Source organism: Camelina sativa, chromosome 20 (genome assembly GCF_030686135.1).
Source record: "Camelina sativa cultivar CO46 ecotype springtype chromosome 20, ASM3068613v1".
NCBI lineage: Eukaryota > Viridiplantae > Streptophyta > Magnoliopsida > Brassicales > Brassicaceae > Camelina > Camelina sativa.
In genome coordinates, this window is record NC_141899.1 from 1,412,570 (window position 1) to 1,426,590 (window position 14,021).

Consider the following 14,021-nt stretch of genomic DNA (forward strand, 5'->3'; position numbering starts at 1 on the left):
ATTATGTCCTTCGGTCTCCTTAGTGGACCATAACTTCTTGGTTCACAATATTTGTCCGTCAATAACTTTAACTTGGTCCACCTCTGCAGGTGAGGCACAAACATAATCATAAGACCAACCAGCGGATAAACAAGTTATTTACCAATGCAAGATGTCATCCTCAACCAAGTGGGGTGAATATTATAGAACACTAGGGAGGTTCGCAACAGTGTGACTAAGATGGAAGAAGATGAGTATAGAGGTTCATAGCACCAGCATAGAGAGCGACTGAGATGGAAGAAGATGAGTATGGAGGATCGCAACACCGCTGTGTATGGCAACTGAGATGGAAGAAGATGAGAAGTTTTGAGCTAGAATAAGAAATCTGGGACTTGACAAAAAAAAAAAGAGATTTGAAAAAAAATACGTTTGCGTTTCAACTCTTATAAAAAAAAACTGAAATAAATTAATTAATTTTAGGTTAAAAGAGATAAGAGTATAATAGTCTTTTAGATGTAGGCTTGTGGCATGCAGGAAAAGACTTTAGGAGAAATGGCATTGGGAAAAACCTTTGGTATTGTGTATGGTAGAACTAATAATTTGTGTTCTAACCCCATTGACCTTTCCGGCATTGGCGCGTTGCTATTGTTCAAAACCTAGCTTCCATCACGACGAATGTCGTTTTGTGTTTCAGCAGTAGAACTAGACATCGTTATAAACAGAATTAAAGAAAATAGGGAAATCGAAATCAACCGATTATAGACAATCAGGGAGCAAAAGAATCCTTCTTGCGTTTTTCTTCTTCAATTTAATTTGAATCTAATTAAGAATCATTCGAGGAAAGGAAGAAGAAGAATAAGACTTAATTATAAGAATAGACACGAGAGAGAATTTATTAAATTTTTGTTAATCAAATCATAGAGAGATCATTTAGTCTTAAACTCTGCAGGTGCAGCCAACCTTGCAACAATAGTTTTTATTTTTATACTTGAACGATCAAGACAACATCGTTTTAGATCTCTTAATATATGTGGATTCCACATCACTAAAACTTGACAGTAAATTAACTATGCAAAAAGATTTGCACATCGTTGTATTATTTGGCACAGAAAAAAAAAATTTCGAGGTTTGAAATAAAATTTAAAATTCGGAAAAGTACATGTATGATATAAGGAAAAATGATTGTCGGCTATACGAACTATACGCCAACATATAACCGCAAATGTAAACAATATAAATGTCTTATTAACTACACAAACTATTGTTATAGATACATGCATAAACAAACATGAGTGGTTAACATCAATCAATAATGGTTAATACCGGATTCCGGCAAACAAAACATCAAAATTTGATGAATATGGTGTTGTATTCATAACTCAAGTTTGTTTATGCATATCCTTATATAATGACAATATTTCATGTAATTAATAAGACATTTATATTGTTTGCGTGTGTGGTCATGTGTTTGCTTACTTCGTGTAGCTGGCAATCATTTTTCCATGATTTAACACACTTATAAATTCAACATAGTTCATTTGTACATGTATGAAAAAGCCGATTTTCTAAAGAGAGGTGAAGACAAATTTTTGATCACATATGTAAATGTTGCTTTAACCCCTAACAAAGCTTATAAAAAGCCATGCTCGTTTTTCAAGTAGCTGAATGAACGACTGCGACAAAAAAAAGTAGACAAGAACAGTTCATACTGATGTGAAGAAGAGTCACTGCACTGTTCAGAAGAGCTGCCACAACGGTCGCTAGAAAATCCGGCAACTCCTCTCGCTCCCCTGCAAGATTTTTTCTCCCTCTCAGAGACACGTCTGCGTCTTTCTCTTACTTTTTCCGTCTTCGTTTTGCTTTTTAATTACTGTTATCACTGCCGTTTTAAGCTGTCGCAGTCTTATTCAGCGACTTAAAAACGAACAGGGCCAGAGTTACTTAATTTTTGATCTTAAATTTTGAATGTAGTTGGGCAAATTAAATAAAGAATACTACAATAAATTCATAATTCTTCTTGGGCCTTTTAAGTCCTAAACCCTCACAAGAACTAGGGATATAAAGTTCTGAATTCGAAATACTAATGTCCTGATTCGTAAGTAAAACAAATCTCTAAAATTTCACAAAGAAGAGACATAATAAGCTAAGGTATTTAGTATGACAAAATCACAACTGGCCTTATAAGGATCTCTTCTAAAAGATCCTATGACACAGAAATTTCAAGGAGAAACAAGTTCTTGAGAATCAAGAACACGGTAAAGTGATTTACCTGTAATGACGAAAAACTCCGCAATTGTTAATATTATCCAACAAGGCCCTTCATCCCGCTAAGAAATCGTCATATTGGTCATCATCGCTATCGATATGATGAGCAGCAGAAGAATTAGCATGCAACCTCATGCGTTTGATGAGGAAAACATTGTAGTAGTAATTGATGAGATCCTTCTCACTCTTTTTTGGGAATGCATTGTAAGCAAACTCCCAAAACCCATCGCTACTTGACAAAGGATTCTTTTTCAAAAGAGCATCGAACCTTTGCTCTTCTTTGGCCGTCCACGAGCCAGCTTCTTCACCCATTTCATCAAATTTCCACGTATCAAAAGCACGGTTAATCTCCTTTTTCAAAAGCTCTCGTGCTTCTTTAGTGTGTCGTTTTATGCAACTGATCGTCATCGGATTAGTACAAGAACATGAGTCGGGTCTTCCTTCTCCGACTTTTTTGTAGTGAACTGTCTTCTTTAGGCTGTATGTGGGCCAAACGCCAGTTCCAAGCCATCTTAGAGTATCGGAATCACCGGGACTACCATAAAATTTGCCCTTCTTGGTAGGGGCAACCCAAACCGGAATTTCAGCTTGAAACCTCGGACCAATAGGGATAACTGGTCTTGTTTTGGACCCTTGAGTTACATCTTTGGGAGTCTTTTTGCTAACACCTTTAGGGTTTGGTGGGTTTGAATCACCAGCAGATTGTTGTGAGGATTGAAACCCCGGACCAATTGGGATAACTGGTCTTGTTTTGTTGGACCCGTGGGTGGGTGTCTTTTTGCTAACATCTTTAGGGTTTGGTGGGTTTGAATCATCAGCAGATGGTCGTGAAGAAACACGGCGATGTGAGGATTGGACAGGGATAACTGGTCTTACTTTGTTGGACCCGTGGGTTACATCTTTGGGAGTCTTTTTGCTAACATCTTTAGGGTTCGGTGGGTTTGAATCACCAGCAGATTGTCGTGAGGAAACACGGACATGTGAGGATTGGACAGGGATAACTGGTCTTATTTTGTTGGACCCTTGGGTTACATCTTTGGAAGTCTTTTTGCTAACATCTTTAGGGTTTGGTGGGTTTGAATCATCAGCAGATTGTCGTGAAGAAACAGGGAGATGTGAGGAATGGACAGAAGACTTCGGTTTTTTGCTTGTCTTCTCAAAATTTGAAAAGCTACTATCCTCTGAAGAATCTCCAGGAGCTGTAGAGACTGCATCATCACTCCAACGCTGTTCCCGAGTCCTTTTGTTCTGGCAAGATATAGATATACCCGTCAGAGCCACCGAGACAATGTGGTTCGGCTGGTAAACAGAGGACTCTTTCGCATTGGCATGCGAACAAGGAGTTACCAATTTTTTTGTGAACCAAATTTATTTGACACTCTAGCGAGCTGCCCCAACTCGACTTAAATAAAGTGAATAAAATCCAAAAGTAGGGCTTTTTTCAAGCATCCATACTCTTGGAGACATAAAAGTACTGCCTTACTACTCAAATATAAACTGGAACTAAAGTCAAAGAATGAATTACCTTGAAACACCTGTCAGAGCCGTGATCTGCAGCACCACCAGAAGAATCTCCTCTGCCTACAATAATCTCTGGAGGCATTGGAAATTTTAAAATTAAAACTATCGTGTTTTCTTTTCCTACTTTTCACTCAAAATGTACGAGATCAAATCTCTAGCCATTATAATAGCGAGTAACTTTAACGTTTTATTCATAGATTATTTATGAGCACCATGTATTTAGTTAGTGTTGGCCATAGGGAAATACTCGTGGTGGTGACTAGGCTCCAAGAGGAGTTTCCTACAAGCCCACCACAAGTAAAGCACTGGCCAGTAGACATAGTGATCAGATGGCTCAAGAATATTGTTTACACCTGTGGGGATTAAGAGCAGACTATCTGAAGTAACAGCATAGCCCAACGCTTCTCCAACCACACGGCCAACGCATGTATTTTTTTCTATTATGCTATATATGTACCAAACATGAATCAAATAGAGCTCCTTATATGACTTACTATCATAAGACATACCTGATGTTTCAGAAGAACAGTTGGTCAGTTTCTCAGGAACGGACTGAATGGTGCACACTGTTGAAACACTTTCTGATCTATACAAATCTTTTGCCCTTGTGACAGCCAAATCAGTCTGAAGAGAGAAAAACTAGTCAGGTATAATTTCAAGGTCACTTAATCGAAAGTAAGAAAGCAGCTAGTAGAACAAAATACAAAATAAACAGTCGATGCCTTTAAATGCATTGTGTAAAAGAAGATTCAGCATTATCAATAGGAATAGAAACAGCATACCTTGTAAGCGTTAAAGGATTTGGAGATAATGCTCTCAAATACATCTGGATGCAATTCAAAATACTCCGTTAAGTACTCCTGGACTGATTGGTCAACAATTTCTCTGACATATGGATTTCCTAATCTCGTCTTGCAGATATTAGGAGACAAAATAATATTAGTAAGAACAATTAATAGAAGAAAGTGGAAAAGTATCATTGCCAAATATGAGAATTAACAATCACTATAATCTTGTCTACCTGTGTTTGACCTTCAAACTCAGGTCTTGGAACAATGACTGAGACAATGCAAGTTAGTCCTTCAATAGCATGATCCTCGCTCAAGATAATGTCCTTGTCCTGAACAAAATCAACAACAATAGATCTCACCACCAGTTGTACAAAACATCAGAAATGCCTTCATCACACTGAAAATAGTGATGTTGACTAGTCATATACCTCAACAAGCTTCGACTTGTTCAAAAGGCTGTTAAAAGTTCTAGTTATTGACGCTTTCACACCATCTATATGTGTCCCACCATCAATGGTGCGGATGCTATTGGCATATCCCAACATTATGGCTGAATACCCATCTACGCACCTAGTACAACAACAAGAACAATAAAAACTAGGATCAGATCAATAGGATCTTGTTCAAAGTAACTACACAACATCAGCATACAATAGTACAAAAAAAGGAACATACCATTGAAATGCAATGTCCACGGTGGTACCATTGACCTCTTTTCTGAAGCCCATCACATCGTGAAGCGGTGTCTGAAGAGGGGTGCAGTCAGTTCATTTAGTATTTTTACAAAATAACAGAATTTAAAAGTTATGTGAGGCAAAACTCTCACCTTATCAGAATTAATCCAAGTAATGAATTCACTTAAGCTATCAGCATATATACATTCTTTATTAGGATCGTTATCCTCCATTTCCAAAGAAACCATAACCTGCACACACTATAAAGTATAAAGCCACTTAGGAAAAAAAAGGCAATCTTTGTCCCATTCCAAAAAAACAATAATCACAAAGACTAAGGTTTTGCTGGAAACTTACCAGTTTAATACCTTGTAGTGATACCCTTTTTACAGTTCCACAGTACATTGCTGAAATTTACGAAACAGATGTTTGTTCCTGACAGGAAGAAGTAGTAGAATTGAGTTGAGACATGAACACAAAACAAAACCATTCTATTTTCACTAACACTGGGGACAAAACAAAATGCAATGCAAGAACAAACCCTAAAAACAAATTCTAGTTTCTCAAGAAACAAAGATCTTGTAGCCAGAGAACATCAACCAGAGAAAGTTTCCTACTATTATGCAATTGGCCAAAATCAGGTTTCTCAATCAAAAACCAACAAACCCCAAATCAATACTAAATTTCAAAAAAAAAAAAAAAAAAAAAAAACGAGAGAGTGATTTAGACGAAACTAATAATAGAGGAAACAAAATTACATGAAGCCAAGAGATGTCATCCTCATCTTTCAACTTAATCGAATCCGATATTTACGCGATAAAATCTCGGAATCGTAGAGATAAAGATAGAATTTTTAGTATACAAAAAAAAAAAAAAAAAAAAAAGCTTACTTAAGAAGAAATCATGAGAGCGAATTAAATGGAGAGGGAGAGAGAGAGAGAGAACATTTCCCAGAAAACAAATTAGTTCAGTTAATTTATACGGAGAAGAAACGTCGAATAAAACCCCAGAAACGCCGAAACGATAACCCAAAAAAAAAAAAAAAAAAAAACTTTACAATTTTCAAAAAAAGATATAAATTAGATTCAAAACAATTAGTTTTCTGGTAGTAAAAGTTGTTTGATTTGAGAGGAATATTCATCATATACAATTTCAACTTTTTTTAGTCAAGCGTTACAACTCTTCAGTCTCTAAATTTATCTATATATATAAAGAAATAATTTGAATTTGTTTTGATTATTAGAACCGTGAATTTCTTAGAGAATATCCTATATGTTTATCTAATTTAGAAAGAAAGAAAAAAGATTTATCGATAATTATATATTTCTATAAAATGTTATTCTATTTAATGCTTAATTGTCAATTTTTTTATGTGATATTTTACTAAACAAAAAAGAGTAAAAAAAAAATCAACAAATTTTTACTACTTATGGAAGAAGAAAGAATAATTGAAAAAGGAAAAACATATCAAAAATAAAAGGAAAAGAATCCTAAAAAATATTCTCAAAACTAAGAAAATCAGGTGATAACTAGGTCAAAAATTTGAAGAAATCAAAGTTCTAAAAATTTGAAGAAATCAGAGTTCTAAGAATTTGAAAAAATCATGGTTCTAAGAATTTGAAGAAATCAGAGTTGAAGAAACGAGAGTTCTACGAATTTGAAGAAATCATAGTTAAAGAAACGAGGATTCTAAGAATTTGAATAAATTAGAGTTCTACAAATTTGAAAAAATTAGAGTTCTACAAATTGGAAGAAATAAGAGTTCAGCGAATTGGAAGAAATAAGAGTTCTATGAAAATTAAAGAGTGATGTTATAGATGGGAAAGTAAAAAAACCATGATGGTATAAAGAATCAAAAAATTATATAAACGATGATCAATCCTAGCCAATCTTTACTATGCGGGATAAGGCGATGGGATCAACCGCAGAGGTGGTACCATAACCTCTTGATGACAGATAGATGTTAATAAACTTTGAAATATAGTCAGATTTTTAAGAAGTTTGGACATACCTTATGATCTTGGGGTAGAATCAAGAATTATGGGGTCTAGAGTCTATGATGCTTTGATAGCTAGGATTGAGAAGTACATGGGGGCATATTTATAGTGAAATTGAATATGTTAAAATCCTAGATACACCCTGACTGATTTTTTTTAGTTAGGTCTGTTAATGTTATTATAAAACTATTGATTTGTTGTGGGCTTGTATGTAAAGCCCACAAGTTGACATATGGAAAGTTTTGTTCTACGGAAATTTGGTATTTACGGAGATTATATATAGAAATTTAAAATATTTTAGAATATTCTAAAAAGTAAATTAACAAAAAAATTTTGAAAAAATAAACTATTCTATAAAAGAATATTCTAACAATATTTTATTATTTCAATAAATTGATTTTTGTATAATTGGTTTGATGTCAATATATAAATATATATATATATATATATACATATAAGTGGTTTTTCATAAATATAATATAGTATGTGGATCTACTTTCGAAAACCCTCCAACAAAATCCTAAATGGATCAATATGAGAGGTCCGTTTTGTTATTATAGGCTTAAAGCTCGAAGGCCTACTAAGCCCGTGGCCTGTCTAATAAGCTACGAGATTAACGCACAAGTCACAAGATTCGCAAGTTGCTGCGACTCATACTGATTTGTTTAACGAGAGGTTAATTCATTGCGGACAAACAGATTATGTAAATAGGATAACTAGACCTGGCTTAAACAGGCCTTAAAATCTCAAATGGTTTCTCGTAAGCAAATCAAATTTGGAAGATAAATTGGTGGCTTGGTGGTTGGTGCAGATACAAGTCCACTATGTTGTCAAGAAACTTGGAGAAGAAAGAAACCATATACTCCATCTAAGCGGAAGGTGAAAGATCGATAAAAGAAACTTGGAGAAGATTTTCAATAGATGTCTAGTTATCGTGCCAAAAATAACGTACATGACTATTGCCAAGTTAGTGGGAGATAAAGTTAGATCAAGATTTTGCTTAGGGGAGTTGTCTCTAAAGGCCAAGAGGACATATGGTGGTAGTCTACGAAACGGTTGTCAGTTAAGTATTACATGTTGTTGATAGAAGCAATCATAAAGTAGCATGATCGAAATCAAAATCGCTTGTATTAGCTTTATAAGGAAATTCCAACGATGCAAATAACAATTATTGATGTGTTTGGGAAAATAAATGATTAGTGCTCTTTTGCCTAACTTGTTTTTTTTTTTTTTTCATTGTATCAAAAGATTCGATACAGAAAATGTTATGATCAGACTTCTAAGAAAATATGTTGAGAGATATACAGTTTAAACAAAAACAATTCAAAAATCAATCTTCATAAAGATATATAAACATATACAGTCACTACAACAAATATGCACATTGTTAACCAGAGAAAAACGCTATCATAGGTCTTTGATAGCGTTTTCATGAGCGCTGTTTTAGGGCACTGTTATTATATGTACCCCATATACAATAGCACTTATTACGTATGCTATGTTATAAAAATATAACATAGCTTTAAGAAATTGCTATATTATCAAGATCATAATTTTGAAAAAATTTATACAACATTTGTTTTTTCGTGCTATGTTATAGTTTTATAGCATAGCTCTAATAAACTGCTGTATTATCAAGATTATAATTTTGCAAAAATTTATACAATATTTAATTTTTCGTGCTATGTTATACATATCTAATATAGCTGTTGCGAAATGCTGTTTTATCTTGTTTACTGTGCTATGGTATATTCTTTTATCATAACGTTTACCTGTACTTTTATAGCATTTTCTGATATGTGATTATAGCACACATAACCTGTTTTATAAAATCTCATAAAATCTGATTAATAAACGTCTCAGATCCAAAATACATAACAAAAGTCTCAAGAACATCAGTTTACCATCAAAGTCTCAAGAACATCCAAAATAAACAAGCAATCTCAAGTACTTAACATTACACAATAAAACCATCAGTTTAAGACATAATGACCTTGTTCTCTGGCCAAGCAATGCAGGAGCTAAGTGCATCTTCAATAATCTCTATTTCATCGGATGGCCTCCAAACTTTTACATTTTTCACCTTCACAACATCTATCCACACTTTAACTGCATTAGAACCCAAGCGAGTAAAGTGAACCTTATGTTCTGGATCATTTGTTCCCCATCGTCCTTCAGCCACAACCCTATTCTTTTCAGTTAAATCCATCAACTTGCACTTCTTATTCTCCTTGGAAATAACTTTATTAATGCGCTGCCATGTTTACAATATAAACCATCAGTCATCATATAATTAACAAAAACAACTTCATAACATATGAAAACACTTACTGGAGACTTCCTGAGAGGAGACTGTGATGGTAAAGTATTCTTTATTGGTGATATTGGACCCGTTGCATCATCAACAGGAGACTCAGAACCAGATGCAGACTTAGAAGACATAGATGCAGATTTGGTTGTCTTTTTCAGAAACTCATTACAAAACAGCATGCTTTCTTCTGCAAGATATGACTCTGCTATACAACCCTCTGGTCTTGCAGGATTTCTTACAAAATCTTTTAGAACTTTCATATACCTCTCAAATGGGTACATCCACCTAAAATGCACAGGTCCTCCTAGTCTAGCTTCTCTTCCTAGATGAACAGTCAAGTGGACCATGATATCAAAGAAGGTTGGAGGGAAAAACCTTTCAAACATACAAAGCGTTTCTACAATTTCAGCTTCCAATACTGTAATAACCTCAATATCAATAACTCTCTGACACAAATGATTGAAGAATGCGCATAGCCGTAGTATTGCTGTTCTAGGACCTTTTGGTAACAATCCTCTAAGTGCAACCGGGAGAAGCTGTTGCATCAAGACATGATAATCATGTGATTTCAGACCTCCTACCTTACACTCTTCTACTGAAACTCCTCTTGAAATATTAGAACAGTATCCATCTGGACCTTTAAAATGAAATAGTCGTTTGCAAAAAATCTTCTTCTCATTCTTGGACAAAGACCAAGGTGCTGCTGGAAGATATGTTCTCTTTCCTTTTGTGGTAGGATGCAACTCTTTTCTTAGACCAAGATGTTGAAGATCCTTACGAGCATTAAGACCATCCTTAGATTTTCCACAATGCAACAATGTGGATACAATGCTGTGAGTCACATTCTTTTCTATGTGCATTACATCCAAATTATGCCGTACTGGTAGATCCTCCCAATAAGGCAGAGTAAATAAAATGGATCTTTTCTTCCACCTTGATAACTCATCTTCATCTACTTCTACTTCCTCATCTTCATCGGATTCACTTTCATCATCATCACTGTCAAACACTGGTTCTTTATAGACAGTTCTCTTTCTCTTCATCCCAGCCTTTTTCACATTTCCGAAATCATTTTGGAAGTTTTTCAGATTCTGATGAACTTCATGACCAGTTAAAATTCTTGACTTTCTCCTATGCTCAACTTTTCCATCAAACCAAGTCTTCTTTTCCCTATATCTGTGTGTTGGAGCCAAACCTTTTCTATGACACATGTAGACATGTTTCCTGCTAAACTTCAACCACATACTATCAGTATTTTTCCCACACATAGGACATCCCATTTTACCTTTTACTTTACAACCAGCAAGATTTCCATACGCAGGAAAATCACTAATGGTCCAGAGAAGCATTGCCTTTAGAGTAAATGTACTTTTACTAAAAGCATCATACGTTAGCTCTCCATTCTTCCACAGATGATTCAAATCCTCAATAAGAGGTTCTAGGTAGACATCAATATTATTACCTGGTTGTTGTGGACCAGGAATCAATAATGTCAACATTATATTCTCCTTCTTCATACAAAGGTGAGGAGGCAAATTGTAGTTTACCAATAGCACAGGCCAGCTACTATAATTACTATTCTTCATGTTGAATGGATTAAATCCATCTGTGGACAGCCCAAGCCGTATGTTCCTTTCTTCAGCTGCAAATGAAGGATACTTCTCATTCATCTGAGCCCATGTAACAGAATCTACTGGATGTCGAAGTTTTCCATCAGTGCTCTTGTTAGTGTAATGCCACCGTAAGTCCTTAGCCATGTCCTCTGATCTGAACATTCTCTTCAGCCTTGGTATAATTGGAAAATATCTTAATACTTTCTGTGGGACACCTTTCTTTACCTCATTAGTCCGCTTATTAGTCTTCCACCGTGAAGCATTACATTTGGGACATTTATCAAGCTTCTTTAACTTCTTTCTGAAGAGGCAGCAATCATTAACACATGCGTCGATCTTTTCATATCCCATATGAAAGCTCTTTAAAAATTTCTTGACATCATACAATGATGTGTGAAAGACATTACCATCTGGCAACATGCTTGGCAATGTCTGAAGCAGTTCATTGAAGCTCTTATCTGACCAGCCATTATGTGTCTTAATCCTAAACAAAGTCACAATAGCCGATAACTTGCTGTGGTTTGAACAGCTAGGGTATAGTGGGGTTTCAGCATCCCGGATCTTTGCAAGGAACTCATCCTCTTGTTGGTCCTCACCCTCTGCAATCTCACTTAAGTCGCCCACAGGTTGGTCAGCTAAGTCACCTCTAAAAGCCAACTCTTGATCAAAAAATTCAGCAGCTTTATATAACTCAAAAACTTCCTCATTCCACTGAGTTGGTTTACTTTGAAATTCATCTACTGACTTCACATCTCCATGATGATACCAATCACTATGCACCTTGTATGCCTCATCCATCCCTCTTATTACAAGATGCTCAACCACAACACTGTTTAACTGTCGTACTACATTACGACAGTCTTTACAAGGACATATTATCATTTCTATGTCACCTAAAGCCGCAGACACATCCCTTACAAATTTCCAAGCTCCACTTTTATAACCAGGATCAGCTCTTCAATGGATAATTAAAGAAAAAAATCATAACTAAAAGAACATCTTAAAGTATCCAAACCCAAAATAAAACCTAATTATGAAATATAATTCCTTACCTGCATAGATGCACCCATGCCTTGTCCAACATTATATGTTATAATATAAATTTTAACCTTTATAGATAAAATAGAGATACATATTATACAAAGCTCACATTAAGCAACAATTCAGACAATACTGCACTACTTCAGACACATACAGATGCTCTTAAACCAATATCTAACTGTGTAAAATCTCACTAATCTAATCACTATTTATACGAATCAGACTCAAAGGACAAAACATAGCAATCACCAATATTCGTGTGTAATAATAATGTTTAACTATTGGTTGAGTGATACTAACCTGTTGTGTGAGTACAGAGAAATGAGAAGCTTCAGTTCCCCAACATTTCAATCACCAACACTTGGGAAAAAAAAAAAATCGTTCAGTTTATGAAGGCGCAAATACTCAAATCCAAAAGCTATTTTTGAGTCAAATCTGTAAATAATCGAACCCTAACAAAACAGATGGATTCGAAACTCCACATTCTCAAAATCTGTAAATAATCGAACCCTAAAAAACAGATAACGAAATAAATCTAGATAAATCGAACCCTAACAAAACAGATAACTAAATCTGACCCTTATCGAAATCAAAAGCTGTTTGAAATCACAAATAATCGAAACAAATAACGAAATTAGGAGGAAGAAGAAAGACATGCCTCAAAAATGGATTCGAGCTATCAATTGCGATGGATATGGAGATTTAGGGCGAAATTGGGGCTTTTCACAAACGGCGAAATTGGGGCTTTTCACAAACGGCGATAAAACTGAAGAATTGATAAGAAATTTAGAAGAATTTGAGCACACACAGAGAATTTAGAAGAAGAAATCTTCTTAGGTTGAGCTTAGGTTGTAACGAGAGAGAGAGAGAGAGTGTGTCGAGTTTTTGGGTTTTTTTTTTATTTGGCGATTAAGTGAATAATTTCACTAAGTATTGGCGGACAAAAGTCACTTTTGTTTCCCGCTACATAATTTTCCTATCATAGCGTTAATAAGATGCTATTAAAAAGTAAGCGAAAAAAAATCTCATCTTTCATAGCAGTGACGGAAAATGAGCTATATCCGTCTGCTATCAATGTACATATTTGTTGTAGTGAGTCTTTATATCACCAGGTGTTAAGATATCGTTATATATATTTCTAATGCAGATGATTTATTGTAATAAACAAATTCTAATAAGTTTTGAAAACATGGGTTTATTATCCAAATTGAATATTAATGTGGTCTTTTTTAGTTGCGTTATAATTTCGAATCTCCATTTGTCTTCATACATTAATTTAAAGTATGATTGGAGAACATTATTAGGGTAATTAAATTAAGTAAACAAAAATAAGGCAACTGAATGCAGTGTGTAGGTTGGATGGTTAATTAGCTGAGGGTGAAAACATGTCAATTCAAGAATTAATGGATTGCATGCCAAGGGGAAACTTAGTCGGTGTTAAAAGCTTGGTCAGTGATAAACGTGGTGGTGGTTTGGGGGCGAAAAAAATGATGCTTTGGTAGATCAGCTTAAAACTAAAACAGTTTTAGAACGTGTGGGTTCACACTGACCCATTCCTTTCTCGAAAAGGAAAAGCTTCCTACTCCTAGGAGGAGGTTCAGTGCATCTACTGTTCACATTAATTACAATGATTTTGTTGATCGTCCAGAGGGTAAAAAATATGATGACGACTTTGAAAAGTATCTGATGGAATGTATAACTCACTCACCCATATCTGCGACGATCCTTATGGTTAAAGAGGCTTATAATGCTCTTAAATCAAGAGATGTTTATCTGCCACGAGAAAAAGCTAAAGTAAGCTATAGTCATTTCCTCTTAATCACAGGGTT

At 35.0% G+C, this 14,021-nt stretch overlaps 2 protein-coding genes and 1 long non-coding RNA gene across 39 annotated transcripts; all 3 read right to left on the reverse strand.

The window, feature by feature from the left end:
- Positions 1–1,474: 1,474 nt before the first annotated feature.
- On the reverse strand, positions 1,475–6,412 carry LOC104768601 (uncharacterized). 37 transcript variants are annotated; one of them, XR_015593896.1, is made up of 11 exons: positions 5,989–6,412; positions 5,588–5,665; positions 5,383–5,481; positions 5,232–5,302; positions 4,985–5,126; positions 4,787–4,885; positions 4,548–4,676; positions 4,275–4,389; positions 3,770–3,837; positions 2,249–3,492; positions 1,475–1,769 (listed from the first exon to the last, which is right to left on the reverse strand). XR_015593896.1 is itself a non-coding variant. In XM_010492610.2 (10 exons), the coding sequence occupies exons 2-10, from the start codon at positions 5,633–5,635 to the stop codon at positions 2,299–2,301; spliced, it is 1,965 nt and encodes a 654-aa protein (XP_010490912.1). In that variant the 5' UTR covers positions 5,636–5,665; positions 5,989–6,412; the 3' UTR covers positions 1,925–2,298. The 37 variants fall into 37 exon arrangements, 20 of the variants coding, with proteins under 20 accessions (XP_010490912.1, XP_010490913.1, XP_010490909.1 ...); XR_015593895.1 differs by having other exon boundaries at positions 1,475–1,893; XR_015593903.1 differs by having other exon boundaries at positions 3,770–3,825; positions 6,121–6,407.
- Positions 6,413–8,748: 2,336 nt separating this feature from the next.
- On the reverse strand, positions 8,749–12,555 carry LOC147918385 (uncharacterized). Its single transcript, XR_015592457.1, has 4 exons — positions 12,493–12,555; positions 12,204–12,260; positions 11,776–12,106; positions 8,749–8,968 (listed from the first exon to the last, which is right to left on the reverse strand). It is a non-coding gene; the product is annotated as an uncharacterized LOC147918385 (long non-coding RNA).
- On the reverse strand, positions 9,640–11,596 carry LOC147918386 (uncharacterized; the record flags this gene model as incomplete). Its single annotated transcript, XM_087504565.1, has 1 exon — positions 9,640–11,596. A coding segment is annotated over exon 1 (1,932 nt), but the record flags the coding sequence as incomplete, so codon positions are not given.
- Positions 12,556–14,021: the final 1,466 nt, after the last annotated feature.

What these genes read in the sequence shown, in the direction of transcription:
- LOC104768601 (XM_087506395.1), bottom strand. Translation starts at nt 5,635, where the DNA reads ATGTACTGTGGAACTGTAAAAAGGGTATCACTACAAGGTATTAAACTG. An exon ending in ACAAGTCGAAGCTTGTTGAG is followed by an intron (nt 4,886 to 4,984) that starts GTATATGACTAG and finishes GATTTTGTTCAG; the next exon opens with GACAAGGACATTATCTTGAG. An exon ending in AGTTTGAAGGTCAAACACAG is followed by an intron (nt 4,677 to 4,786) that starts GTAGACAAGATT and finishes AATATCTGCAAG; the next exon opens with ACGAGATTAGGAAATCCATA.